The 27,933-nt window shown below is 35.4% G+C and overlaps 6 protein-coding genes across 12 annotated transcripts; 3 read left to right on the top strand and 3 right to left on the bottom strand.

Moving 5' to 3' along the window:
* The first annotated feature begins 533 nt into the window (after window positions 1-533).
* Window positions 534-6,023, top strand: LOC116841871 (YEATS domain-containing protein 2). 2 transcript variants are annotated; one of them, XM_032810313.1, is made up of 5 exons: window positions 534-781; window positions 922-1,115; window positions 1,840-4,850; window positions 5,363-5,436; window positions 5,547-6,023. In XM_032810313.1, exons 2-5 carry the CDS (start codon window positions 1,025-1,027, stop codon window positions 5,665-5,667), a joined length of 3,297 nt encoding a protein of 1,098 aa, XP_032666204.1. In that variant the 5' UTR covers window positions 534-781; window positions 922-1,024; the 3' UTR covers window positions 5,668-6,023. The 2 variants fall into 2 exon arrangements, with proteins under 2 accessions (XP_032666204.1, XP_032666203.1); XM_032810312.1 differs by having other exon boundaries at window positions 534-1,115.
* Window positions 6,020-11,450, bottom strand: LOC116841873 (angiotensin-converting enzyme-like). Its single transcript, XM_032810314.1, has 9 exons — window positions 11,333-11,450; window positions 9,662-9,941; window positions 9,192-9,320; window positions 8,969-9,081; window positions 7,633-7,821; window positions 7,200-7,467; window positions 7,031-7,139; window positions 6,566-6,927; window positions 6,020-6,189 (listed from the first exon to the last, which is right to left on the bottom strand). The coding sequence occupies exons 1-9, from the start codon at window positions 11,379-11,381 to the stop codon at window positions 6,021-6,023; spliced, it is 1,668 nt and encodes a 555-aa protein (XP_032666205.1). The 5' UTR covers window positions 11,382-11,450; the 3' UTR covers window position 6,020.
* Window positions 9,840-19,416, top strand: LOC116841874 (sphingosine-1-phosphate phosphatase 2-like). 3 transcript variants are annotated; one of them, XM_032810315.1, is made up of 7 exons: window positions 9,840-9,984; window positions 15,032-15,255; window positions 15,320-15,537; window positions 15,669-16,195; window positions 17,312-17,513; window positions 17,612-17,836; window positions 18,286-18,703. In XM_032810315.1, the coding sequence occupies exons 4-7, from the start codon at window positions 15,700-15,702 to the stop codon at window positions 18,701-18,703; spliced, it is 1,341 nt and encodes a 446-aa protein (XP_032666206.1). In that variant the 5' UTR covers window positions 9,840-9,984; window positions 15,032-15,255; window positions 15,320-15,537; window positions 15,669-15,699. The 3 variants fall into 3 exon arrangements, with proteins under 3 accessions (XP_032666206.1, XP_032666209.1, XP_032666207.1); XM_032810318.1 differs by having other exon boundaries at window positions 15,032-15,537; window positions 18,286-19,416; XM_032810316.1 differs by having other exon boundaries at window positions 15,032-15,537; window positions 15,624-16,195.
* Window positions 18,095-20,952, bottom strand: LOC116841875 (PIH1 domain-containing protein 1-like). Of its 2 annotated transcripts, XM_032810320.1 has the most exons (7): window positions 20,638-20,947; window positions 20,185-20,275; window positions 19,917-20,105; window positions 19,672-19,844; window positions 19,374-19,604; window positions 19,156-19,296; window positions 18,095-19,076 (listed from the first exon to the last, which is right to left on the bottom strand). In XM_032810320.1, the coding sequence occupies exons 1-7, from the start codon at window positions 20,698-20,700 to the stop codon at window positions 19,047-19,049; spliced, it is 918 nt and encodes a 305-aa protein (XP_032666211.1). In that variant the 5' UTR covers window positions 20,701-20,947; the 3' UTR covers window positions 18,095-19,046. The 2 variants fall into 2 exon arrangements, with proteins under 2 accessions (XP_032666211.1, XP_032666210.1); XM_032810319.1 differs by having other exon boundaries at window positions 18,095-19,296; window positions 20,638-20,952.
* A 914-nt stretch (window positions 20,953-21,866) lies between these two features.
* On the top strand, window positions 21,867-24,512 carry LOC116841899 (cyclin-dependent kinase 20). Its single transcript, XM_032810365.1, has 6 exons — window positions 21,867-22,009; window positions 22,192-22,393; window positions 23,017-23,205; window positions 23,712-23,948; window positions 24,020-24,247; window positions 24,319-24,512. The coding sequence occupies exons 2-6, from the start codon at window positions 22,208-22,210 to the stop codon at window positions 24,472-24,474; spliced, it is 996 nt and encodes a 331-aa protein (XP_032666256.1). The 5' UTR covers window positions 21,867-22,009; window positions 22,192-22,207; the 3' UTR covers window positions 24,475-24,512.
* Window positions 24,386-27,782, bottom strand: LOC116841898 (39S ribosomal protein L37, mitochondrial). Of its 3 annotated transcripts, none has more exons than XM_032810362.1 (7): window positions 27,058-27,419; window positions 26,756-26,980; window positions 26,566-26,685; window positions 26,390-26,496; window positions 26,129-26,311; window positions 24,642-25,080; window positions 24,386-24,533 (listed from the first exon to the last, which is right to left on the bottom strand). In XM_032810362.1, the coding sequence occupies exons 1-6, from the start codon at window positions 27,231-27,233 to the stop codon at window positions 24,659-24,661; spliced, it is 1,233 nt and encodes a 410-aa protein (XP_032666253.1). In that variant the 5' UTR covers window positions 27,234-27,419; the 3' UTR covers window positions 24,386-24,533; window positions 24,642-24,658. The 3 variants fall into 3 exon arrangements, with proteins under 3 accessions (XP_032666253.1, XP_032666254.1, XP_032666255.1); XM_032810363.1 differs by lacking the exon at window positions 24,386-24,533 and adding an exon at window positions 27,537-27,782 and having other exon boundaries at window positions 24,603-25,080; window positions 27,058-27,249; XM_032810364.1 differs by lacking the exon at window positions 24,386-24,533 and having other exon boundaries at window positions 24,603-25,080; window positions 27,058-27,249; window positions 27,315-27,456.
* Window positions 27,783-27,933: the final 151 nt, after the last annotated feature.

The following is a 27,933-nucleotide window of genomic DNA, read 5'->3' on the forward strand; positions in this document are numbered from 1 at the left end:
CGGAGCCATCACTCTGTTGACCGTCCACGTAAGTCACTGATTTCACTACTTTCAAATTTCCCTATATAGTTATCTATCGTGGACGTAACACAAGCATTACCGCGTCCTGTGTGCAGGAGCCATTACAAACCGGACACACTTCACAAATTTTTAATGTCGCCAAATGAAAGAATTGAAGGAAGGAAGGAAGGAAGGAAATTTTTAATGTCGATAGGTTAGAATGTTTTCCGTTTTTGTTCCGTTCCGTAACAGTTCCGTGTCATGGTATTAAACAACGGAACGGAATAAAAATGGAATTACTCTGGGGTGCGTTCAGATTCCTCATCCGGGTGCACTCTATTACTAGAAACACTATAGTATATGTGACATATACTATAGCACTTCTAGTAATAGAATACACCCGGGTGGGGAATCTGAACGCAGCCCTGATTGGCTGATCCCCACTATCTCTTTTCCGTAACTGTTCCGTTCCGCTATTTCTTTTCCCATCTGAACGCACCCAATAGCTTATTGTAGAATGGGCCTTCGATGACGTCGACACTCCATCGAAAAGCGCCATCCTAACGAGTCTCATGTCCAATATGGCAAAGCGTGCAATGCTTGTTTTCCAGCTGCGGTCGAATTACGACAATTTTATCGAGGATTGCCTCGATGTTTTAGCAAATTCACAAGTTATTCGGTCTCCGGGAATGAGTACTAGTTTTCGTTTAAAGAGAAAAAAATTGTTATTTAAGAGTGACGATTGTTTCTCGTTTTCGAGGACATAGGACGGTACAACACAGTGAGTAACCTTTCTAAACAAAGTTTACTGGAAACTTTGTGTACATTTATAACAAAGGAATAGGCTACATAATTTATAATTCGCCTAAGGTCTCAATGACCCGTTCGACCTGTTCAGTGGAGGAAATGCGCTTATTTCAGCTCGATATCGCAAGTGTACCGTGTCGTGTATTGTTATATTTTTGAATACTGTGCCACGAGTGTCGTGTGTTGAAATATCCCTTTCAAAGACTAAACACGATAAATGAGTACTTTTGAAGAATCACTGAACGATCAGGATCCGGATTATGTTTCCGCAGTCTCCAACACCCAACAAAAGGTTTATGAAGAAAATGGTAAGCTTATTGCTGTTATACTGTTTAATAACAATTTTTAGATTGATGAACATAAATCAGTTAAAAGGTCAATTTTTGAAGAATTTTAAGGAAGAATGTTCTGGGAAAAAATTATTGTACGTAGAATGAGCCATCTAATGTTAGATTCCAAAATTTTTCTATTCTTTTATATTAGAAAAAAATATGTAAGGAAAATAGGCTGACCACAATATTTATCTCTCCCAACCATACAATTTATTCCTCACACATTCTTCTAATATAAAAAAGAAAAATATTTTAGAATCTAACGTTAGGTGACTTACTCTACATAATTATATTGTCAAATATAATTATGTATAATTATACATGACTCATATATGAATTTGTCTCTATAGTCATATTATACTATATTATCATATATAATTCATTTATAATCATATATACATACATACATATATATAAAGACAATACATGTTTACAGAAAAATAAAATGTTGAATAGAAAAAAATAGTTTTGTTCAGTGAAAAATGATATAGTCTGCCATAAACACTTACCTTAATCTTATTTGTACAACAGCATTTTTTCAGTATGTGAATAATAATGATATATGATCATATATAAAAACAACAATCACATATAGTAATTTTTCCTATCATGTGTGTATGTGTGTGATTTTTTGTTTGTACAATATATGTTACGAGTTCTCAGTTTATATCTAAACAGTAGTGTCACCGTTTCTTTCCAGCGAGGAACAGCACTGCTAGAAAGATAGTTGCAATAGTGAAGAAGGAATTCTCACGGGAGATCAATGAGAAGGAGAAGGAAATCTTGCAGATACAAGAGAGATTGAACGAATCCTTTAAGATCTTGCATTACTTACGCTACGTCGTAATCACTAACTTCTACAGCAGCAAACAATGTCAGCTACCGCAAGCTGCTGAGGCAAGCAAGCAAACGAGAATTCACCCTGCAGTCAAATCGTTGCTCGGCAAAAGTCCTAAATTCTTAAACTATACAGAGCCCGCGGTGCCGTCAACGTCCACGGATCCCCGCTTTCTGTCTGTCAACGAATCTCCCGTTCAATCAGGAGCAAAAAGTTCAACGATTAAGGCACAGAATGCGAACAAGTGTAACGACAAGTCGTCGTCGACCAAGAAGCAGCCACTGTCGTCAGACGAGGAGCCACGGCCGTGTAAGATACCTCGCTACGTGCCACCGAAGAGCAGCGTGCCGGAAAGTAGCGCGCAGCCGTCCCGTGGCGACAAGCACAAGGTGCACAAGCGCGTTGTCATCGGCAACATCTCTAAGTGGATCCCGCGCGAGTGGCGAGACGATAGCGAAACCACCCACAAGTGGACGATATACGTGCGCGGCGACAAGGAAGCCACCGACGTCAGCACGTACATCAGTAAGGTGAGATTCATGTTGCATCCTAGCTACAAGCCGAACGACGTGGTCGAGGTCGCGACGTACCCGTTCCACTTGTCCCGACGCGGCTGGGGTGAATTCCCGCTCCGGGTGCAACTACACTTCAAAAACCCCCTCAACAAGCCGTCAAACATCATCCACTACCTCAAGCTGGACCGTACTTATACGGGCCTACAGATGTTGGGCTCGGAGACTTTGGTCGACCTGTGGATCTACCCTGCTAACTCCCACAGTTGCGACGAAAGCGTGAGCGAGCTCGTCAAGCTGCCGGTCAAGAACAACGTGAAGATAGAGTCTGGACTGATCGCTGACGATGTTGTCAAGCTTTTCAAGCGTTTTGACAGAGCACTGCCGACGTCGCGACTCCAGGATTATACTTCCGAGGAGATTAAGGTGGAGAAGGAGCTACTTGGCCCACTGACAGATTCAGTGTTCTCCGAGAAGCCTGAGGACGTCAAAGTGAAAGCCGTATTTGACAACGCAGTTCGCGAAGCGGTCTCAGGTATACCTTTCCCCGTAAACACCGAGGAGTCGCACTTGGATGACATACGTTTTAATATTCATCATGATCACTTTTACACGAGAGAACAGTATTTCAAGGCTCGTCGCACCGTCAAAGATGGTAACATAACAATAGAACACTTCCCGGACAACGAGACTGCCGTCGCGATGAGCTTACCCCCGATCAACATAAATGAGGAGAAGTCTGTCGACACAATGATCAACGGTTGTTACGAATTTCCCAGCGATCCCAAGCCACCGACGTTTGCGAACGTCCTAGATACGGCGGAAAGTGACTCGCAAATACTTCGGGAATCGTCGGAATTTCCGAAGAGCGACGATCCGGAGAAGAATTCGTGGTCGCTCGACGCGAACGAGTCTTCACGAGCGACGGACTCGCAGAACGACGAAGTTCCGGTTGGAATCTCGGACAGCACCGCGAAAGCTGCAACGACGACGACGACGACGACCAACGGCTTCTGCAAACCGATTGACGCTATGCTCGACCGATTGAAGAATCTACAGACAGCCGCAGGCGCCAACAATTTGCACCTGCAGCCTTTGATGATCTCCATACCGCCGTTGTTCACACCTTCGAACGGCAAACGCATTCTCCTCACGAAGGACAAAATGCTGGTCTCGATGAACAAGGAGAAATCCAACGACGGTGACATGAAAGCCTGTGAAAGAAAAAATCGTCCTTTGACTGTCGCGGGTGACTTCGCGAAATTGAAGCTGGAAACGATACCCCAGGGCACGAGCATTCTGAAGAAACAGCTGTTCAAGACCAAGACGAACGCAAAGAACACGGTCACCAAGAAAGCCGCCATGCTCACGTTAAATGACACCAACAGTCTGCTGTTGAACATGAATTACTTCGAGCCGGCGCTGAAGATCGCAGACTCGCGCGATCCGCAATACAACTACAGCTTGTCCGACGCCGTAAAAGGCATCTCCTCGTCGTCGTTATTGTCGACTGGCAATCGGGAGGGTACCAAGTCGACCGATAAGGACGAAAAGACAACACAGCGAGCGAAGATCACGTTGGGCAAAGATAAGCATAAGCTCCAAAGTAAGGGACAACTGTACGAGACGGTTTTCCAGTCGATCGATCGTGCGAATATCACCAACACGGAGGCGCTTGTGCGGTTCATTATGCGTAGGTTGCCAATGATCACGCAAGACGCTCGCGATCCCGAGTACGTGCGTCTGCATCCTTACGCGTGTTACAGCGAGGAAAACTTTCTTGCGATGAGCATTGGCAAGCAGCGAGCCTTGGAGTGGCACCGTGCCAAGATGGTGAAGAGTTTCTTGCGGAAGAAACTGCCCCAGTACGACGAGTCCCGGCTTTGGAGCGTCAAAGAGATCCTAGTGTGGACGAGGCTGCATGGCTACACACCGAATTGCAGCGTTTTCGAGGCGTCAAAAGTGAACACGACGAGCACCAGCACCAAAAAACTGTTCGACTTTTCAGCCTTTACGTGCACGGAGCCTGTTGTGTTTCACAAGTGGCTGCAAGCCAATCGGCAAGAGTCTAGTCATCGTTCGACGAACGACTGTGTTGACGAGGTCGACGGGATAGAGATCGACATAGTTGCTATCGACCAGAATCCGTGCAGAGGCGTGATCGACCGGGGCAAAGACGTAAACGTCCACAGTAATTCGAGCGCCGCATCTTCCACGTTGATGCCGCTCGAGCTTGACAAGAATTTGATGCCATTGCACAAGTTTGTGTGCGACACGGCGCAGGAAATCGGCATCAAGATCGCACCTGAGGAAATTGTTCCAGGCGTTGTATATTGCGCAGCTAGTCGAGTGATGATGAGGGTAAAGGTTATTTTTATATTTCGTCTTCGAAATACAGATTAAGTATCCGAAAATGATCAATTTTAAATCTAAAAAAACAAATCCCATTCGGATTGAATATCTGAAAATGATTAATTTTAATAAAACATATATTTTATATTCGAGTTAAATACTTGAGAATAATTTCAATCTTGAATTATATATAATATAAAACAGATTTTATTTGAATTAAATATCTAAGTGTAAGAAACTTAGTAAAGTAACTTAAATTAGTAAAGTAAACTTTAAATTTGGATTAAATACCTGAAAATATAAAAGAAATTTATTTTAAATTAATAAAACAAATCTTAAATACGTGTTAAAAATGCCTAAGAATGATAAATATCAAATTAATAAAATAAGTCTTAAACTTGGACGAAGTATTTTTGAAAGCAGTCAATTTTAAATCATAATATAATAAAACTTTTTAAATTCAGATTAACATATTTTTACGCTGAACGATCAAATATATTGATTAGTTATATATGTTCCAGGTTATCGAATGTTTTGTGGAAGACCTAACTCGATCGTCGTGGGCAAAAGCTTTGGAGAGAAACAGCAGCGACGGGTAAGTTACATTTTCTCGTATATATTATATTTTTCACTACATCGTTAATAGCGACCGTCGTTTCTGTCGTATCCCAAACATTTTCGCATGTATTTCTTTATTTGTCGCAGATGTCCCAAGAACATCACACCAGACGACGTTCGTAATGCCCTTGCGAGCAAAGAGGAGTTCGACATCTTCACAAACGAAGGTTTAGGTTCACAGCAACAACGAATTGAAGATTCGACATGATCCTAAATCGCGACAACAATTCATACACATGAAGATAACCGCTCACTCCCAGTCCACTGGAATCTTATGACGCTTGATTTCAAGCTGCAGCCACTCGCGGACCGGCCTATAGTAAGCCAGAAGCGGCTCCACACGATACTCCGCGTAGCCCGTGGTCAGATGTAACGCGCGCCTCCAGCCCACGCTGCTTCCAAGCTCCATCACCGACCAGAGGACAAAAAGCAACCACATTACGCCTGGATGCTATTTTTCTTCACACTTTTTTACGATTGTTATTTTTTTACTTCCTTTCCAAAATTTACGATGTATGAAAAAGGATTAAGAAAGCTACATTTTGCATAAAACTAACGAAATTAGATGGCGATTGCTTCAAACCTTAAAATCCTTCCCGCTTCTTTTGATCCGTAAATGTCACATTTGTGGAAGTTCGTATTGAATATCGTGGAGTCGACTTTCAGACCTGTGGACGCCTTGCACATTCCTTGAAACAGTTGAATTTGCAGGAAACTTGCTAGATAATATCTGCAAATAACGTACAAAGAGAAAAAGAAATTAACGTGACAGTGATACAACTAAATTTGAGTTGAAGGAAAGAGAATCTCTGGTTTTTAAGAATCGCAAATTTTTTTTTTTTCAACCAAAATGTGTTATTCTCATGTTAACCCTTTAAGTATCACTAGTACCAATGGGGTCCATTTAGAATCAGGCAATTGAAACTTTATAAATGTACTATTTAAAGTGTTTTTGACAATATTTCATTAAAAAAAGTTACTAGAATGTTCCATGAATTATGCGCCTTAAAGGGTTCAACCAGTCGATCTTTCCATACGAATTCTTTCGTACGTTATTGCGATCATCTCTACCATTCTTGCGTCGACTCACTTGACCTTGAGCTTACCTGGCATAAGGTATACCATGGGAAACGTGATACTTCGCCGCGGCATCGAAGAACTTTTCAGATCTTAGCGATGGCGGTGCGATGCCCATGTAGCGACGATGCAGGTCCCACCACACTTTGTTGTACTCCCAAGACTTCGTTCTGCCGGAGAACACCGACCATCTCCACTTTTCTATTACCAGTCCGCTCAACAACTGCGGTATTTTCAGCAGAGCTTGTCTCACGAGAACTGCTGTCTCTAATAAATCAGTCGATGCGTATGTGTCACGTACCAAGCCCAAACGCCGCATATGTCGAAGAGAAGTCGCACCGTATGCGATCGCATCGCCCACCGACTCGTGGAAAGCGGTGTTGATGCCATTCTAAAAAGAAAAATAATTTTGTATTCAAGGTTTTATAACAAACTATGTACAGAATGTACAGAATTAAACAATTTAATTCTGATTTATTCGAAACTGGAAGAACCTTGAAGAACGACGGTTGGTTCTGGTATGCCATGTAGTATTGTATGTGACCTAACTCATGATAAATAACGTTGAAATCTTGCGGTTTCGTCTCGAGACATGCAAAGATCCTGAAAATGACAGTGTGATCAGGTCGATCGAGATCACAGCGCCTGTTGTCTCGAGTTTACCTGAAGTCATTTCTCTTGTACATGTTAACAGCAGTCGCATGACAGTTGGAGGCTTCACCAGCCCCTCGTTCGAATACAGAATTCCTCCAGAACTCCGACGTCAACAACGGGAATCCAAGGGAGACGTAGAAATTTTCCGCCTCTCTCACCATCTCCGTTATACTGTAATTTTGCCGCCTCATCGAATCCATCAGATCCGGCATGATCGCGGTATAATTCGGAAACACCACGTCGATCAACGCTTCCCAACTCTGCGACCATAAGTTGCCTGCAAGAACAAGTGCATTTCTTTCGTGAGACTGTCGCCATTTTGAATCTCAGATAGTACAAAAAATCTTATAATCTTGTAATTATCTTGGATGTGCTCAGGATGTCCCAAGATATATTGGGTACATTTGGGATGATTCTGGATCGTGAACGTAAATCAACTCACCCAATAGATGAGCAGGTATCGCTTGAGACGTGTCGACAACGTTAGGATACAGTCTCGCGAGTTGAAATCTCACGACAGCGTGAAGAAGACGATATAAAGGCTTGACACGTCGATACATCTCCTCGAATACGCTCTCCAAGTTCGGGATTTCGAATTCTTCCCTCCAATACGCTCCGACATCCGTGTAGCCTAATACAAAGTAACATTTGATTATTATTAAACGTGAGACTTAGTATACACAAATTAATATAGTCACATAATATAGTCTTAATATATGATGTTATGGAACACATAATGTATTTTTGAAAAGAAACTCTAAAATGACATAACTTTATATGTCAAGATTATTGTGCTGGAAATTTTGAGCGGAGTAAATATTTACTTTTTATCAATCAAAAAATAGGAAAAAAGGCAATTCGAGTTCAAGCACAGGACTAATATAGTGTTATGTACCATATGGATAAAACCTTCCTTGTGTTAGGAAATCGTGAAATATTTATTGAACATGAATAATCAATATAAAACAATCATACGTTTCGGCTCAACCATGAACCCTTTTCAGTGATAATAAAAATTCAAGGTTTATGATACGAACGTTTTACAATTAGTTAAAGACCTGCGTAAATTGACATGAATGTTAATCGCAATATTAAAGACAAGACCGTTACCGAAATAATATTAAGTAGTTAATTAATATTGAGAAGTAGCCATCATAACTATAAAAATCATAAAATAAAATAAAAGTAAGTAAAATTGAAATATAATAAATAATTAAAACTGACAATATAAAATACCTTTGTTGAGTTCAGCTAAAAGTAAACCGATTCTGTCAACGATAACATCGCCACGTCTACGAAATACAAATAATTACAGATTTATATACCTAGCGGAACATTCCGCTATTAACATTGCGGAAACGACTTGTGGAAGAGAGTTTTAAAACTCCGAAGAGTATTCGTTGTGGAATTTTTGATTAATGACGTCAGATACAATAAATAATCATAAAATTAACGTGACAAACAATCTTCCTCTTTAATCTTCTTTTATCATAATTTTGCCACATTTATTTAAAAGAAAAGGATAGTTTTCAGAGCATTTTACAAGTGTGCTGAAGAGTAAGTGAAGTAGAAATATTCTTTCATACAGATATCTTTTTATTTGAAAGCGTTACGCAACATTTTGGACATGCGTTTTTTCGCCATTAGACGACATCAGTCAAGAGTACTCAAGAGCTAAAGTGAATTTTCAAAACAGTTTTCCCGTTTCTTCTGTAAATCTGCACTTTCGCAGATACGAGATATCACTTCTTAATTATCGATATGTATTTCTTTATTACCGTTACTTCGCGCTGCCTCATTTTCAAGAACGACCAGCTGCGCGAAGGGCCACTTCATGCCGCTCATACGATCCCTCCAAGCGGACCAAGCCCAACGCAGTTCCCTCTCGTCTCTATGTTTAAATATGCGCGTATTTAAAATACTTTACGTTTGACTTTTATAGCTTTTGCGTTCACGTTCGCATCTACTTGGTAGTGTAGAAGAGTTGCAGCATTTGATTACCTCGAAGTCGCCATTAACTTCGTCACGTCCGACTCGCCGTAATAACATCTCCGTCCGTGATCCTCGATTTTGCAAATCCGTGCGAAGTCGTAGGTAGAAGATAATAACTCCTTAATAATGGAGATTTTCCTGTATATAACAATGGGCGCACAGAAAAAACAACTCTGTTAGTGTCGCTGAATGTTCTATTAACTGAGAACCAGAATGAAAACTCGGTTGAAGAAACAGAAAGATTCCTTTAGATCTCTGCTCAGTTATCTCAACTGAGTTTTAACGCAATTGAATATTTAGACGAATACTTTCGATCGCGGTAACAGACATATTATTTCGCGTCAGTAAGTTTTTTATCTGGTACCCATTTGGTTACACAAACTGACACTCTTTTTGTGTAAAAAATGTTTTCCTTCTATTCTTGCTAAAGGCAATAATTTTTTTACTGCAAAAAAAAATATTTTGATTATTCGATGTACCTCATCATCTTATCCGTGTACTTTGGTCCATGACACATAAAATGCAATAATCGTCTGTTTATAAATACTCCACTATTCTGAATATTCATCAACTCCGCGCACCCATGACTCTTCCATTTCAGCCTCAGTTGAAAGACAGACGCGTACACGTCTGACGACACGACCGAAGCGTTCCTGAGGATTTTCCACTCAAGATTGGCAGTTGCTTGATTCAGGAATTCGAACGAGTTGTCCATCCGATTGAGTAAAGTCCTTGTTTCATGATCGAACGTGTCCAATGCTACGGTAAATACAAGAAATTACGATGATTGACTGAAAGCCAGGTAAATTATTTGAACGTTTGCAGATTTTCATTTTTTGAGGCTTGCCCCAATTGAGACTCTCAGATTTGAATTTATCCAGACAATATAAGATATGCTATCCTGGATGTGCGTTAGATCCTGGAGCACTCTCTAGACGTTCAGGATGAACCACAACACCAGGCCCAAGGGCCCTATTTCGTTCCCGTGTACCAACAAATGTCCGTTTAATATGTGTCGTTGTGCAGCTATTTTATAACCCTGACGAAAGAAGTTTTATAAACGTTTGTTTAGCGTTTACGTAAGCATTTGCGGAAGTTCGTTGAGAGTTTAGAACTGTCAGTAGAGAGTTTGTAGAACGGAAATTGCAATACTACAGCGTTTACGGTGTTTTTTAAACATTTGAAAAGTCTGAGCAAACTCTCTGCACAAAGGTGTATCAGCGTTTATTGAGCGTACTTTGAAAAACGTTGCTTCAGCATTGCAAAACTTTCATGAAATATATACAGCATTTGATAAGCGTTCTGAAAGCGTTCAAAATCCAACGGCGTTGAGTAAGCATTTATACAAAGTTTAAAAGTATAAACTTTTAAGAACTCTTAAAAAACTTTCATTGAACGGTTTATAAAGCATTTTATTTTTGCTAGGGAATATAATTATATCTGCCACAACGACAAACCGAACCGATAGTTGTCGGTATACAGGAACAGAATAGAACTTCAATAAACACAAACCAACAGTAATATTATATCAATGTTACAATTTCTCATTCAACAATATAACTGTTAAAAAACACATGTGTTATATTGTACTTACATTGTCGAATAGGAAATAATAATCTTGATATTATGTTACTAATAATTGGTATTTACTGAAGAATGATTCTGGGATATCTTTGTGCTATTCGTGTTGTGTTGTAGAATTTAGATGCGAGCTTTTTATTTGAATCGTATATATATGTGATATATTTGTCGCGATTCAATTGAGAAGTTCACATCTAACTTTAAATTCAAATCTGAGTGTCTCACTTGAAGCAAGTTTCGTGTAACGACACTTAGGTCCGATTTTTCAATAGCAGTTTAAACTTGGATTTAACTTTAAACTCTATTCTAACAATGCGTTTGTTTTGTTTAAACAGAGCTTAAGGTGAAATCTAAGTTTAAACTATCATTGAAAAACCGGCCTTTAATCACTAAGACCGATCTTGATCACTAAGAATTAAGTTTTTGCCAATGAGAACCGCACAAGTAAGGTAGCGAATAGTATTTCCTTGCGAGAGAATAATAACCCTCTTAGTTCAAATTATTTTAGATATTGTTAAGAAAATTGAGACACTCTCGTAATCTAATCGCTTTAATTTTCAAAGAAATACCGTCCATGGAATGAAGAACAATGCACGTTGCGAGGCAAAGAAAAAACATATTTTCGCGAAGATTTTCGCGAATTAAATCCTATATTTTACGAAACGAAAAGACACAGCAATATCGTCCTCAGTTCCGCGAGAAATGACCCTTTCGCGGCAGAAGCTGATACCTTTATTCGCGTTCGAGGACCAATCGACGATAAGCTGCTCTTGCGCCCTTCCTCCTGTTTTCTTTGGGCGACAGGAGACTCGTTTAATTGAAATCTTGTTTGTCTGCTGGGAAATTGCTCTCGCCGAGCCCAGTTTCTCCCGGTTTCCTGTTATCTCGCGCGCGCGTCTCAAGAAAAGAAAGAAATAAAAAACATACCACTCTTACATTTCTCGAAGACTATTGCTCGTTTATCTCGCAGCAAACACAATGATAGAACTGTTATATCGTCCTAATATAATGAAATGTAACGTGCAAATAGTAATTAATAATAGTAGTAAATATTAATAATAATGTAACGTCCTAATATAACGTGCAATATAGCATGCGCGTTACATGTAACATACACGTTGTAATTTCCTATTTGAATGATATTATAGTTATATAACAGAAATATAATGCATAAGTCATGTAACATACAGATGAAATTCCAAGCGAGAGAAAAATTTGAAATCTATGATACTATTTTCCTACCAATACAAGTCATCACGGTGGAAAACTTATTCCGATCCAATCACGCGTTTGCAAATAATAAACTCTGCAAGATAGTCATGTGACAGAAAGATGAGATTTCAGGTGAATGAGAGAAAAATTTAAAACGTATGATATTATTTTCCTATCAAAATAATTCATCGACGTGGTAACCGCACTTCTGTCCGATCACGCGTTCTCGAGTAATAAGTCCCCAAAGTTTGTCATATGACATAAAAGTGAAATTCCAGGTGTGCGAGAGAAAAATTTGAAACACATCCCAGCAAACACAGAATATAACTATTATATAACATAGAAGTAACACGTAATATAACGGGTGCTATACGTTATTAATGTTAAAGTTACATAATTTTCTTTTATAACTGCAATCTAACTGTGTTTTAAAACTGTTATAATTCTCTGTTATTTACAGGTTATAATTATATAACACCAATTAAAATATAACCTGTTATATAAGAAGCGTTTATTTGCATTACATCTATGTTATATAGCATTCTTATATCTAAGGATCGGATCATTCACTAGATGGCTTCCGTTTTCTCGTACGTAAAATATGATGCATTAATATACGAGTATATATCGTATATAAGAACAATGATCACAAGACTGCACAACTTGTACTATGGAGTTCACTTTTATAGTAAAAAGAAGTCACACACTTTTTGATAATGGAAATTACTATTACAATAATAATCATTTCCATTTGAATATGTATAGAAAAATGAAAATGAATAAATGAAAATAACTTCAATAGCATAAAATACCTGAAAACATACTGGGACACTAGACGCCTAGAATAGCTCTAGGATGATTCTGGAATATCTTGTGTTATTTGGGAGCTAATTAATTTAGAATGGCAAGATACTTTTATATTATTACCTTTAGTAAAAATATTTTTGATACAAAATATATAATTATAATATTTTTACAAATTAAGTGATATGAGTGATAGCTTATAATTTCTGCGTACAATTAAATACCTATAATTGCTGGGAAATAATAATTTATATTCCAGCTATATAATATTTCAGCAATATATATAATATTTTAGTAACATGTTATATTTCTGTTATATAGTTGCAATATTGTTTGAGTGGGAAATTACAACTAACGTGTATATTACGTGTAACAAACATGTTATATTGCATGTTACATTCCGTTATGTTATGACGATGTAACTGTTATATTATTGTGTTTGCTGGGATGATATTATTCTCTTATCAAAATAAGTCATCACGGTGAAAACCATATTCCCGTCCGATCACGCGTTCGCGAGTAATAAGCCCCGAAAGATTGGCAAGTGACAGAAAAGTAAGATTCCAGGTGTGCGAGAGAAAAGTTTGAAATGCATGATATTATTTTCCTACCAAAAGAAGTCATCACGGTGGAAAGTGTATTCCCGTCCGATCACGCGTTCGCGAGTAATAAGCCCCGAAAGATTATCAAGTGACAGAAAAGTGAGATTTCAGAATTCTATGTAGCTGGCACCCTCAAATGCGAATTTTTGAAGAACAAAAATAAAATTCACTTGTCTATCGTTAGTTCACGTTAGTCCAATCAAAAATTTCTTTTATCCGCCTCTATAAACAAAACTACAAAAAAAATTTGCATAAAAAAATTTGCCAAAAAAAGGGTGAACCAGCACCCCCATGAAAAAATACCTTTAATTTCTTAGCAGCATACGTCTACCATTTGTCCTTGTTTGTCCACCAAATTATTTTAGTTTATCCATTCTCCAAAAAAAAATTTCTAACTAAAATAAAAAATTAAAAGCACGTGAATTGACATTCCCCAGTAAACACAAAGTAACAGTAACATAACATCAATGTTACAATTTCCTACTCAACAATGTAACTGTTATATAACGTGCGTGTTATATAACAGTTACATTGTTGAATAAGAAATTATAACATTGATGTTATGTTACTGTTACTTTGTGCTTACTGGGTCCCAAATGCTATTTTTTATAAAAATCAGACGACATTCGTTCGTCCACTCGTGATTTTCGTTTGTCCAAGCATCGTTTTCGTTTGTCCACTCCGTGGAAGAGTAATTCTCGAAAAGAAAAATAAAAAATCGAGAATGTTCTTCTGCGGTCGACGACCTTTATTTTGCGCATTCTTACGATTAGAATCGTTTGTCTACTTATGGTTTTCGTTTGTCGAAGCATCGTTTTCTTTTGTCCACCTCGCGGAATAGAGTAATTCTCAAAAAGAAAAATAAAAAATCGACAATATTCTTCTAAAGTCGACGACCTTTATTTTGCGCATTCTGACAACTAGAATCGTTTGTCTACTTGTGGTTTTCGTTTGGCCAAGCATCGTTTTCATTTGTCTATGGAGCTGGTGCAAACATTTCCTTTTTTTTTATAACTTTGTTTATAAAGATAGACAAACAAAATTTTTGGACTAACGTGGACTAACGATGGACAAATCAATTTTATTTTCATTTTTCAAAAATTCGCATTTGGGAGTACACAGCTACACAGAGCTAGATCCAACGATGAATAGCCGGCCATAAAGTCGTAAGTCGTAGAAATTGACCAATCGTGATCGAGTATAAGAAGAATAATTGACCGCGATTGTTCTTCTACGACTTTACAATTTCTATTGTAGACCCCGCTTTAGAACCGTCTTAAGTTTATTTTCAGATGATGTACGGATTATTTCATTGGCTATGGAGTATCTAAAGGAGAATTTAGACGATCTCACAGCGTGTTCGACTGACCCTGGGTTAATCGCTCCGAGAACGATTATTGACGTTATAAGTCTTTACTAACTAATCATAAAGCTTATAAGTACTTCTTCGACCAATAAACGTAGACTGAATAACCCAGAATGGATTAACCCAGAACCAGTCGAACATGTTATTAAATATAAGAATACCAGCCATTGAATACACAAACTCGAGGAGTTGATCAGAGAATTCACATTATTGAATTTACTTTATCGACGCTTATATTATCGATCGAAAACAGCCGATAACATGTTTCCTTTTTTACCATCCAGGTCGACACAAAGTTTCCTGACGGTTTCGTGGTTCGATGCTCAGCTTGCGATCTGCGTGGAATGATTTACGGCCAACGTGCCCGGCGCGTGCCCCGGAGCGTATTGCGCACGTTTTACACGAATGTAGTTCGCTGTGGTCCGCTGTGATTCGCGTTCACACGCAGCTGACGTGAGCCGGGAGCGTTTCCTCTTTGTCAGACCGGTGCTATTCATGCCGCGTATAAGTAAACAAATGTACAATCGTCGCGGATTATATCCAAACGAAAACTGATTCTGATTCTATCGCAGGGCGTAATGGTCGTCGTATGCGGCCCAAATGATGTGCACGCTTTAAAACCGGTTCCAGCAAGATTTTACCGTACATCAATCACACGCGGTGTTCGGTGTCAATGAAACCGGTCATTAACAGAGAATTGTGATATCAGTAAATAGTTACGAACTGTTGTTTGATCGTCCTCCGGCGATCTCATCGGTGGAAGTGTCGATAACACTACTACGACCACTCGGTGAGTGATATTCGTTGAATGAGTATACACATCGATTTCGTATATCAATCGCGTTATCGTTTAATCGTTCTTTGTCTCTTGAGAAGTGTACTCTTCGAACTTTACTCTGATCAATCATGGTACACTTGTAGACATGAGGAAGCGATATTAATTGTCCCGAGAATGGTTGGATCGGAGATAATTGACTATTTGAAGGACTCTCAATTAGTCGCAAATATACAGGAATTTTTCGGCGTTAGTATACATTACGACAAACATTCCGAGAAATTCGAGATCAGTAAAGAGTCGCGAAGCGACGACGAGGACAAATGCATTTGCACAGAAGTCGATCATAACGATGGGAATCATCTTTTAACTTGCCGTAATCAAAAGACAAATGGCTGTGACACTAGTAGTAAAGAGTTCAATGGATATATAAAGCAAACGGAGCTACCACAACGGTCGGAACATGAGTCAGCTGATAAACACAAAGAAGAGACAATTCCAGAGAATCCACACTACACAATTAACAATCTATTTTGGTATTATCTATTTTTATTTGGGACTGAATTGGGAGATGAGATCTTCTATTCAACCTTTATACCTTTCTGGTTTTGGAACATCGATGGAGCTGTTGGCCGACGAGTAGTCTTGGTATGGGCTACTGTTATGAGTATCGGTAAGGCTGCGCAGATAACAATATATTTAAGGCTTATTAAGATATACAATTAAGATGGATTGAACATCAATTATGATGCTTTATGTCTATATGTAGATGTGGACATATATAAACTATATGTATGAGATGTTATCTATGCAGAAAATATACTTATGAATCTATTAATATTGTTTAAAGAACATATAACTTGTTCAAAAATTAATTAAGAAAAGTTCATATTTTATTCAATATTTAAAATCCTGATGTAAATTTATAAACATTGTTTGTTAAACAAGTTAAGGATTCTTTAGTTATGTTGATACCTTCACGTTTCAATCTATGTAGGATATGTTATTATTATATCTGTTTTGGGTATTAATAATAAATATAATGTTTAAAAAAGATTACATATTGCATCAAATTTTTATTTTATGATAGATTTTTATTATATGATAGATTGGTTATTAATTGAATTTGTTACAGATAAGTTTTTGTATATATATATATATATATATATATGTTTTATAAGAGTATAACTTGAGAATTCTCTCTCTCTCTCTCTCTCTCTGGACTCTAACTTACCTAAGAAGTAGTACTTATAAACTTATGTATTGAGGTATAAATTCTAGTTTGTTTAATAATGTGCATAACTTGTTCTTCATTTCCTTTGTAAATAATTGTTCTAACTTATTTAAGAAATAATAGTCATAAATTTACATATCAGGATTCTAAAGATTAAATATAAACTTTTCTTAATTAATTTTTGAACAAACTATATGTTCTTTAAATGACATTTACAGATTACTTATTGTTTATAGAGATATCTTATACATGGTTTATTTTGTCTACACATAGAGCTAACAGTGTTAAACCTACACATTTAAAAATTTCTCAAACTCGTATACGGAGAATCCATCTTTTACACCAAAACCAATCCTGTAATCCTGAATACTATCAGAACATTATTATCCTCCCGAAATTAAAACCTCAAATTTTGCAATAATATTTGCGTATTAGCTTTCACTAGTTGCACTCTACTTGACTTGCTAAGCAGATAATATTGAATAATGGATTTATTAAAGTGTAATATATAGTAAGTATAGATTCTTCAATTTTTGCACTATACAATATTTCTAGGACAAGCACTGAAGGATGTGATATGTTGGCCCAGGCCGACGTGTCCGCCAGCGGTCAAGCTGCAGAGTAAATGGTCACAAGAGTACGGAATGCCATCTACTCACGCCATGATCGGCGTCTCGATTCCCTTTAGTGTAGTATTATTCACAATGAATAGGTATATTTATCCAGTTTACATCGGCTGCACTGTCGCTTTTCTCTGGTGAGTAAGAATCACACTTCGCCGCTGTATACTCATTGCGTTGTTACGAAATATCGATATGAAACAATTCAAGTCTACAATTCGCAATGGTTCCCCAGGTGTGCACTTGTGAGCACCAGCAGGCTTTACCTGGGCATGCACACTGTACTGGATATTGTGGTAGGTGTGATATTAGCGATTGTTTTAATGATTCCATTAGTACCTCTGGTAGACGCGATGGATTTTTACATCGTCACGAACTTCTGGTGTTTGGCGATAATGATTGCCATTAGTATTGCCGTTATCGTATACTATCCGTGCAGCGATAGGTGGACGCCTACCAGGTGAGTACAGATCAATGGAGCGGCTTATTTTTCAAACCATTTTAAATCAATGTAAATTATATTATTTTCTATATTGTAATAATTTGAAGAAAATAATATAAATTACAGTAACATATATTTAGTTATAACAAATAATTTTGAATTTTTTTAATAAAATAAAATTGTATTATTTTTATGTTGCTGTAATTTTATGAATTAAGATATGCGTCATTTTGATTTGATTTTTTCACAATTTTTCACATACATTGTTTTGTCATATTATAACATAAAACTCGGTTTCATTTCAGCTGAAAAATCTGAAATTATTATACACAACTATTACGCAATTATTATACACAATTATTATACTCTGTTACTTATATATTATTTTTAAACATAAAATATTAAATATTCAAGTCGCATGTTCAATTTGACGAATCTCTATCTGTTTAATTCTCAATTTATTTCAGAGGCGACACTACGATGGTCGTATCAGTAACTGCGGGAGTTCACGCGGGAACATGGCTGAACTATTACATCGGTGTGTTGAGTAAACCGTTGTTCTCGCCGCCATATCACATCATTTGGCCGACGTATCCTATGCTCGGTAGTCTGATCTTCAGAACTATACTTGGTTTTTGCAGCGTCATTGCGACAAAAGCTATCTGTAAATCTTTTAGCTACGCGACAATGTGTGGCATACTGCGAGTCAACTCTAAGGAGCTAATGAAGTCCCAGGATTATAGTGGAAATCCAAATAAGGTTTTCGTCGATTTAGTCTACAAATATGTATGTTGTTTCATGATAGGTGTAAATACGGTTTATCTACTGCCAAATGTGTTCGGTATGTTGGGTATCGAGCGACCGACTTTCTATACAGAAATATGAGAAACTTAATACGTAACTTGTTATCTAATTTATATTGCTATATGAAATAGATTTTATATCTCGTTTATTTACATACTGTTCGATCTTAAATTTACGTAATCGATGATCTCCAATTTGCCGTAACTCTATTGAACAATCGTTTTCTTACGATATTTTGAATCTATTTTGCCAAGATAGAGCATATATCTTGAACAGTAATGTTTGAGAGTAAAAGCTTTAACGTATAATTAAAATTTTTTAGTATATTAAGATATAAAAATAGGAAACTAAAAATAGAAAATCTTGTTTTAGTATTATAAAAAGGAAAAACGCCAAAGCATAGTCTCGAACATTTGCGTCACATTTATTGCACTAATACATCTACTCGTAATATCTGAAATATACAAAAATATATTAATAAGAAGAAAATTAGGAAATGGTTCTATATAGAAAGAAAAAATGTAACTTCGTACCCCAAGATTGTAATCGAAATAGGCCTTTGCACTGTCTTTCTTTACGGCATATGGAAGTAAAACATCACGTGAACAAGTTTTTTCATCTGTAACATTTATGCGATCAGAATTGACGAGTACTACTACGTCATCGATCGACACCTGCAAGTGATAGAACATATCAAAATTTTTATCTGATTAAACATCATTGGTCATTAAGTTAGCTGTATATGACTCACAGTCTTCGGCATGTCGAATAAAGCAATTAAACTTTCAACTGGATCTTCAAGTGGTTGTTTCAAAATCATGTAACCTGTATCCACTTGTGTGCTATCCTGTAAACAAACTTCCTTACTGACAGGTTTCTTGACCTGTGGGATTATCTCGATTAATGGCTTTTTTTCTTCTGGTTTTTTTATATCCTGTAACCATCGTTTTTGTATGTACTGTTGCTGTAGTTTGCCCATTACCTGCAATATTGTCCAAAGTTTAGAAACAAACCTTAGGATAAATCTTGGAGTATCTCCATATACTTACTGTTCGATTTTTGAGAATAACAAAATTCTCACAGTTAATTTCTTTGCCAGATTTCTCTGACAGACCACTCAATATAGCCAATATTGTAAACGCCATGAAATGTTCTTTTTCTTGACATTTCTTGAAGTAAGTTGTATTTATCATAACGTCAAATGTGGCACAAGGTACATTTGCTGTAAGAAAATATAGCTTATAAAACATTTGCTCAGATCATATTATTTTCACATCATTCTTATTTTTATTACATTTATCCATCTCCATCCTTTCACCCTCAGCACCTAAATTTACCGGTATAGTATAATCAGATTGTTCATGATTCAAAAGATTAAATAATTTGTCTTCAGATATATCTTCTGGAGCTTGAATTTTATCCGACGTACATATATTCACAAAAACCTTTTCTCCACTAGTTGTTTTAGTTTTTACACAGATACCTGTATAACAATATTATAATTAATACAATTACACTATAGAATTTATTTGTGACAATATATGAAAAAATGTTCAACAAACCAGGTGCAGGTTGTACAAGAATGGTTGATCTTGTATCAAGTTTCTCTTTTAACTTATTTAGTTTATCATCCAAAGCATCTCTCTCCTTGTCCTATTAAAAATATTGAACATTTCTATTTAGTCTAGCTATTACTTATATTCCAGTAAGCAAAAAATTATTAATAAAACATTATTGCAGTAATATTTAATAGCATTAATATTTAATAGCATTAATATTTTCTAATGTGTAGTTTTTAATGTATTAACATTATTACAATTTGATACTTCAGTATATATCTAAAGCATTATTTTACTATATTTGAAAAGATCATATTATTCTTAGTAATATCTTTGAGATATTTTTAAAATATTGAGCAAAATATGAGCAAGAGATATATATAATATCAATATATCAAAATGATAATATATTTTTTGTTTATTGGGATATTAATTTTATACTCATATATTACTTACAGGCAATAACAAATTTTTCGTCTTGAGAGATTCATCAATATCAAGAAATTTGGCATTAGACATGGTCACTTAATTAGAGAATGTATAACCATATACGATGAAGAAAATCCTTATTTTCAACTTTTGTAACACAAAGTGTACGATCTTTGTAACCTTTTGGCAATGTTTACATCACGTGTGCAGGTATAAAACAATATAACATTAGCCCCTTGTCCACAACCTTAATATAGGCTGCGTTCCGAAATTCACTGCCAGTACTGAAATTCTATAATATACGTAACATGAACTATAGATTTTCAGTCTGGCAGTGCATTTCGGAACGTAGCCATAATCTTTAAGCCGTAAGAAATTGACTAATCACAGTCGATTATTTTAAAAATAATCAACTATAATTGATCAATATCTGATGGCTTCTGCACACAGAACGCGGTAAAGCGTCTTCTACAATGGCAGTAGGAGTAGTAGTAAGAAATAAGCAGTAAGTAAATTGACCAATACCATTCTCACGATTCAAGAATAATCGATTGTGATTGGTCCATTTACTTACTGCTTATTTCTTACTACTACTTCTACTGCCATTGGCTTGGTTTACATTATGCACTTGATACACGTACTAAATAGTAACTTTCTATTATATAATCTTAATATCGACGGCGATACATTCAATCAATACAATACGTTTTGTTGATGTATTATACCAACTTAATATATCGTTGTTTATATATATCGTCGATATTAAGATTATCTAATAGAAAATTATTATTTAGTACGCGTATCAAGTGCACGATGTAAACCATGCCATTGTAGACGACGCATAAGTCTGTTATCTGCACTACTGCATTGGTGCAATAAGTAGAGTGAAACAAATATATATGTAAAGCCCATTTCAGATTATAAATTAGGATTAAGATTGAATTGAAATTTAGGCAATCAGAGCAAAATTCACTAAGCTCAAGTTTGGTGAGATTATTTTAAAAATAATCAACTGTAGTTAGTCAATTTCTTACGGCTTAAGAATTAAAGCAATGTTGTGGACAAGAGGTTAAAGGCTATCTATAATAGAGCATCGTACGTCATAGCAGTAAGAAATTGACCAATCACAATTGATTATTCTTGTAAAACTCCAGTATGATTGGTCAATTTCTTACTGTTACAACGTACGATGCTCTATTGTAAATGGCCTTTTACATTTTACTTGCCATGCGCAACAAACTTGATAATACAGTGTACTATATTAGTAACTATGGAAACAGCAAAGTACGCTTATCCATGATATACAAAAGCTACAATAATTATAAAGTAATAAGCATATGTGAAATAAAGAAAAAAATTTTGTTGTTACCAATTTTACTGTTTACCAAAAATCCGAAATGTATGTATAAATATATATAATAAATAACGTTCCTATCAATCACTTTATGTAATTTGTGATATAAATAAGTGTAGTAATTGAATATATATAATATGTATAATTATATATTATTATTATCATTATCATCATCACACCATCACACCATCATTAATACTGTATGATGTTTTGTAATATTCACGAAGTACAAATATTTAAAACATGGATAAATACGTCATCAACGGACAAATCGGCGAAGGAGCGCAAGGCTTAGTTTTGAAAGCACACGACACGTCCAGGGATCGCGAAGTAGCTTTAAAAAAGATTTTAATAAAAAAAATCGAAGACGGTCTACCCGTGTCCATTATACGCGAAGTAAAAAGTTTACAGCAGTTAAAACATCCTTATGTAAGTACCTTTATTTTTCTCATCTTTGCAGCAAACTATATTGGTATTGCTCTATTTAAAATGTTATTACAAAAAGAAAAACATTCTCTTCATTTAAAATTAAAAATCAAAGTTGTGAAGAGTAACATATTGCGATAACAACGTTATTCTTGTAATAACGTTATTACGTAAATAACAACGTTATTCTTGTAATAACGCTATTACGTAAATAACAATGTTATTAACAAAACTCCATTAATAAAAGTCAACAAAAATTGCTAGAAAATAATAATAATAGTTTCTGTAATTTTGCTTGTGAAATTCGTCAAATTGACGGATCCCGTAAATCTAATGTTAATGATGGTAATGATAACGCTATTATATTTTTAAACTAATTAATCTCTTAAAAGAAAAGTTTTATATTCAGTGCAAAAATAACAAGAAATAATTCGTTATTTTTTTAGTAACAATTTTATTTATATATATATATATATAATTTATTTATATTAAATTAATAGTTAATTTTTTAAATTATTTCTTTAATCTTTTAAAAACGTTATCACGTTTCCTAATTATTATAAATTTAAATTTTATGAATTTGAATTTAATTAAAAAAATCGTAATGTTATTGCGGTTATTTGAAGGTTGTTGAATTGCTAGATGCCTTTCCAAACGGCTTAGACTTTGTGATGGTTTTCGAATATATGCCAACAGGCTTATGGGAGGTATTGAAGGACGCTAACGTGACACTGACACTGTCGCAAATTAAAACTTATATGAAAATGTTGCTAGAGGGTATAGCGTACGTACATGGGAAGAATATAATACACAGGGTATGATAACATACTCTTATCCTCTTAGGCTCTAACTGGAATACAATTGATAAGTTTGTTTTTAAACCAGTTTAATACTGCAATTCTAAGCAGAATCGTAAGTCTCGTAACTTATTCTCGTAAAATTCATAAGAACTTATAAGTATATTTACAATTCTATGCAATATCATATGTCGTACAATCATTTGTAAGTATCGTAAACTACATAAAATCGTAGATATTTACGAGTAATTGTACGAGATATGATATTGCATAGAATTGTAAATCTACTCATAAGTTCTTACGTATTTTACGAGGACAAATTACGAGACTTATGATTCTGTTTAGAATTGCAGCACAAGTCTGTATTCTCAAACTATCAAGCATTTTATACGAAAAAGATGAGTTTACTATTAATTATTTACAATCTTGTATAATATCCATTTTCTTTTAAACATGGACTTAAGTCAGTTTGAAAGTAATCTCTCTTATTTTTCTCCCAATGAAAAGCTCGGATAACGTTTTAGGACCTGAAGCCGGCGAATTTGCTGATCAATGGCAAAGGTATCTTGAAGATCGCGGATTTCGGTTTAAGTAGGCTAATGTGGCCGGATGGCACGAAGCCATATTCACATCAGGTCGCCACACGATGGTACCGAGCACCGGAGTTACTCTTTGGTTCACAATATTACTCATCTGCGATCGATATGTGGTCGATCGGTTGCATATTCGGTGAAATGTTTAACACTTCTCCGTTATTTCCGGTAAATACTTTACTCAATTGAAATATAAATTATTGAACCATGTATTCATTGTTCTATAAATATAACGAAAGGGCGAGACCGACATCGAGCAACTGGCTATAGTTTTGAAGTATCTGGGCTCGCCTACGTCAGAATCCTGGCCAGAATTAACTACATTACCAGATTACAATAAGATTACGTTTCCTTACCACAAGGGAATAACGTGGGAAAGTATCATTCAGGATGCGCAACCGGAAGCTATTGACCTGATTAGGCATATTTTGATTTACAACTCGTCAGAACGCCTCACGGCAGATCAGGTGACGTACAATAATTACCCTCTTTTATCGAAAACAAGACTTATAACTTAGTTCTTCGATTTGTCACGCAGGCATTATGTCACGTATACTTTTACTCGAAACCCTATCCATCATTAAGGAATTTGATAAAACCACCACAGGATCATCGTTTAAGCGTGAAACCGAAAGAAATCAATCCGAACGTGCAACCAAATACGCTCTTCGAGAACCTTTTAAGCATTGTCTGACACACATTTGTCGCAATGTGTCAACGGCATTTATATGGATGTAGATTATTTTTGTATATCTTGAAAGAAAATGGACAATTGGTTTCTTTTACTTTTAGTCTACACAGATGTCATTTATAAGAAAAAGATAAAAAAGCAAGTTTATAATTTTATTCAAATTAACATACTTTTGTGTTTCGTCGCTTCAACTGCCATTCTTGTAAAATGCAAGTATCCTCCGGAACACTTCCGGATTATAATCCTCGATTACCGGCTTGCCATTATCGTAGTGAGCATCCCGGAAGAGTCTTAAAGGCTTCAGAGCACACCAGAAATTTTTCGTACTGTCGTCGTTGGCGTCTAACGTGTTAAGTTGGTATACGAAAAAGTGATAATGTTTTCCATCTGTGTGAATACACTGCACAGTAACAGGCTCTGGTAATTTTTTTACGGATAATCCGAATCTTCGACGTGCGCAAGATGCCGCCACAGTGTATGTTTTTAGCATAGCACGACCGATAATCTGATCTTCCCTCACAGCCAACTCCGTCAGATTTATAACTTTCTCTGGGTCATAGTGCACAAAGATGGTGTGGACGTTTATCCAAGGCGATGTTGTACTGATAGCTGCAATTAATAATATAATAATATGTGATCGCATCTTATATTATATTATATAGTAATATATTAATAAAAATATATATGTATATATTATCATACAACAATAATTGAATATATAATTGAATTATACAGAGTGGAGCAATAATTCCGTTACTTCAAATATCTCTACTGTATCTAAATATAGAAAAATTATACTTACAAAAGTTTTATGGTTTTGAAGTAACAATAATTCTTTTACAAGTAGAAGTATAAAGGAGATTCAATTTTTGAAATGGGATCTTCAATGTTTTAAATAAAATCATATGGTTTTTCTAATATAAGTTAATTCCTCTGATTATTCTGCCTATAAAAGTATTGAAGTAAAGTTAATGAAAAGTGAATACTTTTCTGAGGTATTTTTCATTTTATTCTGATACCTCTTTTACAAAGATATGAAATACCTGTTGAACAAATCACTTTTCTATGATTTTGTCCCAACACTTTTATATGCAAAATGATCAAAAAAATCGATCCTATATCAGAAAAACTATATGATTGTACTTAAAAAAATTTAAGAGTCATTTATAAAAGAATCATTATCACTATATTATGTCTCCTATAAAACCCTAGGAGAAATTATTCTCCTATATTGTTTGAAATAGCAGAGATATTTAAAGTAAACAGAGTTATTACTCTACCCTGTATATTATAACGTGTATACAAGGTGTCCATACTTTATGTATATGTAAATTAGGCCAAATTGAACACAAAATTTCTTTACCATTTCGCAAACAATGATGTAAAATTGAGTTATTAATTAAAGAAGATTGGCGAATAATCATATGCCGCGTTACGGCAGATGAATTGATAGCGACACTTTCCGTCGTTCTTGAATTGAACAAAAAGATTCTATTTTGCAAATAACCACGTAGATTTTTTAGTTATTAAAATTTGGTGAATAATTGCACGCGACAAATGATATCTAATCTATATTATACATCATATATAGTCTATATATGAAACATGGGATGTTTAGTATCAGACACTCTGTATATGCAAAATGTATTAAACTTACGATAAATGTCCCCAGTTTTATAGAAATTTGTCATATTAAAACTGATAGTGTAATGTATGGGATAAATATCCGGGAGATCAATATCTATATTATTGATAGAACTTTCTATTGGTTTCAAAGGGCTTGCTGACATGATCATCACGTCAGATTTCAGAGTAAACTGGATGAGATCAGATTCCTTATCTGGAAAACATTTTCATATTCAAGTAGTTAGCTACATAATACAATGTTTGAATATTTTTTATTATATGAATAAGTTACCTAAATCTAGTTTTGTAACTGCATCATATAGTATACATCGTTTTCGTGCTATATCAGGACCAGATAAAGATTCACAAAGTTGTACAAATTTCCTAGACATATTCTGCCTAGAAAAACAAATGTATATATTTACATAATTAAAAAAAATATGTACTTAATTATTTTATCTTACTAACATCTTTCTCGCGTTGGTAATACCATAATCTCTGGGAAACACCCACGCAGGTCTATTAGGATCTTTCCTTTTTGGTAGCTTCTCTTGATGAGCATCAAATATGTTCGAAGTATAAACTGCCCTGAAAATACCAAGAAAAATATGAAATACAATTTTAATTAGTGGTTCTAAACACATGATTCTTGATATACCTTTTTACTATATTGTCTATATTTTCTGGGAGTTCAGGAAGCAAATTTTCAATATGACTTAAAGAACCTTCTGGTAGACATACAGTGTTTGTTAATATCTGTGCTTGGGAAAATCCTTCTTGTAGAACATTGTGATCTTTAAATGTCAAGCATGCTTTAGCATTCCAATCAGGATGTGTCTCATTGAATACAACGTTTGATATAAATGGAGGTTCTATTACAATCCTGATATAATATAATTTGATGTATTTAGTACATATAGTACATACTTTGTAAAAAACACAATATGGGAAATAAAATACCTTGGTAATACTTTTTTTGGTTTTAATATTTCTAAAGGATCTTTCACTTTAAAACCAAGTGCTGACAAATTCTTTTCTGCATATGTAATACCAATTTTACGTTCTTGCTTTACATGCCATATGCTTCTAATCATCCTACCTAAATGTTGCTTAAACAATATCTGTGTAAACTTCATTGTATGTGTACTTTATCTAAAATAAATAAATAATGTAAAATATAAAGCGTGTGGGGAGCAATTTAAGGTTATGCTCCTTACGGGAAAGAATGTACTGTAAGATATAGCGAAATTCTAGAGGCCTTCTAATAAGAGTCTGGCCATCAGAACGCAGTTTTTGATTGGTCCGGCAATTTCTGGCTACTCCCACTCATATTTAAATCACGATAACCTTACCCGTACTATTAAATTGTGTTGCATTATTTATAATTTATACTATACATATTATTTCCTCATAATACACTTTATCATACATTTGCTTACCTCGCAAAGACAAGAATTATTTGTTAGTGTTTAATTTTCGCGAAGTACGTTCCGTGCCCATAATGCTCGACGTACGGGATTTTTCGGAAATAGTTTCATAAAATAACCTTTCCTAGACGAATTGTTACAAAACCATTTTCATAATATTTTATTGCATTTATTATTGCAATTCTTTTTTTTACTTTTAGAAATTAACCTTTTCTTCAGAATCCTTTTCGTCAGAATTAAGGGGCGCCGCACACGAATTGACATAACAATAATGTAAAGGGATGTCTACATTGGAAGTAAATAGCAAGAAGTAGGAAGTAATAGTAAGAAATTGACCAACCACAGACGAATGTGAGAAGAATAATCAACTATGATTGGTCAATTTCTTATTCTTATTTCCTACTTCTTA

The sequence above is a fragment of the Odontomachus brunneus genome, unplaced genomic scaffold (assembly GCF_010583005.1).
Source record: "Odontomachus brunneus isolate Ranch 3 - 2012 unplaced genomic scaffold, Obru_v1 Obru_scaffold_019, whole genome shotgun sequence".
Taxonomy (NCBI): Eukaryota; Metazoa; Arthropoda; class Insecta; order Hymenoptera; family Formicidae; genus Odontomachus; species Odontomachus brunneus.

What these genes read in the sequence shown, in the direction of transcription:
- LOC116841871 (XM_032810312.1), top strand. Translation starts at nt 1,025, where the DNA reads ATGAGTACTTTTGAAGAATCACTGAACGATCAGGATCCGGATTATGTT. An exon ending in CTAGTCGAGTGATGATGAGG is followed by an intron (nt 4,851 to 5,362) that starts GTAAAGGTTATT and finishes TATATGTTCCAG; the next exon opens with GTTATCGAATGTTTTGTGGA. An exon ending in GAGAGAAACAGCAGCGACGG is followed by an intron (nt 5,437 to 5,546) that starts GTAAGTTACATT and finishes TATTTGTCGCAG; the next exon opens with ATGTCCCAAGAACATCACAC.
- LOC116841873 (XM_032810314.1), bottom strand. Translation starts at nt 11,381, where the DNA reads ATGTTTTTTCTTTGCCTCGCAACGTGCATTGTTCTTCATTCCATGGAC. An exon ending in TGTTCTTCATTCCATGGACG is followed by an intron (nt 9,942 to 11,332) that starts GTATTTCTTTGA and finishes TATTTACCGTAG; the next exon opens with CATTGGACACGTTCGATCAT. An exon ending in TACACGGATAAGATGATGAG is followed by an intron (nt 9,321 to 9,661) that starts GTACATCGAATA and finishes TGTTATATACAG; the next exon opens with GAAAATCTCCATTATTAAGG.
- LOC116841874 (XM_032810318.1), top strand. Translation starts at nt 15,700, where the DNA reads ATGGTTGGATCGGAGATAATTGACTATTTGAAGGACTCTCAATTAGTC. An exon ending in GGCTACTGTTATGAGTATCG is followed by an intron (nt 16,196 to 17,311) that starts GTAAGGCTGCGC and finishes CAATATTTCTAG; the next exon opens with GACAAGCACTGAAGGATGTG. An exon ending in GATAGGTGGACGCCTACCAG is followed by an intron (nt 17,837 to 18,285) that starts GTGAGTACAGAT and finishes AATTTATTTCAG; the next exon opens with AGGCGACACTACGATGGTCG.
- LOC116841875 (XM_032810319.1), bottom strand. Translation starts at nt 20,700, where the DNA reads ATGTCTAATGCCAAATTTCTTGATATTGATGAATCTCTCAAGACGAAA. An exon ending in TTATTCTCAAAAATCGAACA is followed by an intron (nt 19,605 to 19,671) that starts GTAAGTATATGG and finishes ACAATATTGCAG; the next exon opens with GTAATGGGCAAACTACAGCA. An exon ending in TATTCGACATGCCGAAGACT is followed by an intron (nt 19,297 to 19,373) that starts GTGAGTCATATA and finishes TATCACTTGCAG; the next exon opens with GTGTCGATCGATGACGTAGT.
- LOC116841899 (XM_032810365.1), top strand. Translation starts at nt 22,208, where the DNA reads ATGGATAAATACGTCATCAACGGACAAATCGGCGAAGGAGCGCAAGGC. An exon ending in ACACTTCTCCGTTATTTCCG is followed by an intron (nt 23,949 to 24,019) that starts GTAAATACTTTA and finishes ATATAACGAAAG; the next exon opens with GGCGAGACCGACATCGAGCA. An exon ending in AACGCCTCACGGCAGATCAG is followed by an intron (nt 24,248 to 24,318) that starts GTGACGTACAAT and finishes TTTGTCACGCAG; the next exon opens with GCATTATGTCACGTATACTT.
- LOC116841898 (XM_032810362.1), bottom strand. Translation starts at nt 27,233, where the DNA reads ATGAAGTTTACACAGATATTGTTTAAGCAACATTTAGGTAGGATGATT. An exon ending in CCAAAAAAAGTATTACCAAG is followed by an intron (nt 26,981 to 27,057) that starts GTATTTTATTTC and finishes ATATTATATCAG; the next exon opens with GATTGTAATAGAACCTCCAT. An exon ending in AGTTACAAAACTAGATTTAG is followed by an intron (nt 26,312 to 26,389) that starts GTAACTTATTCA and finishes AATGTTTTCCAG; the next exon opens with ATAAGGAATCTGATCTCATC.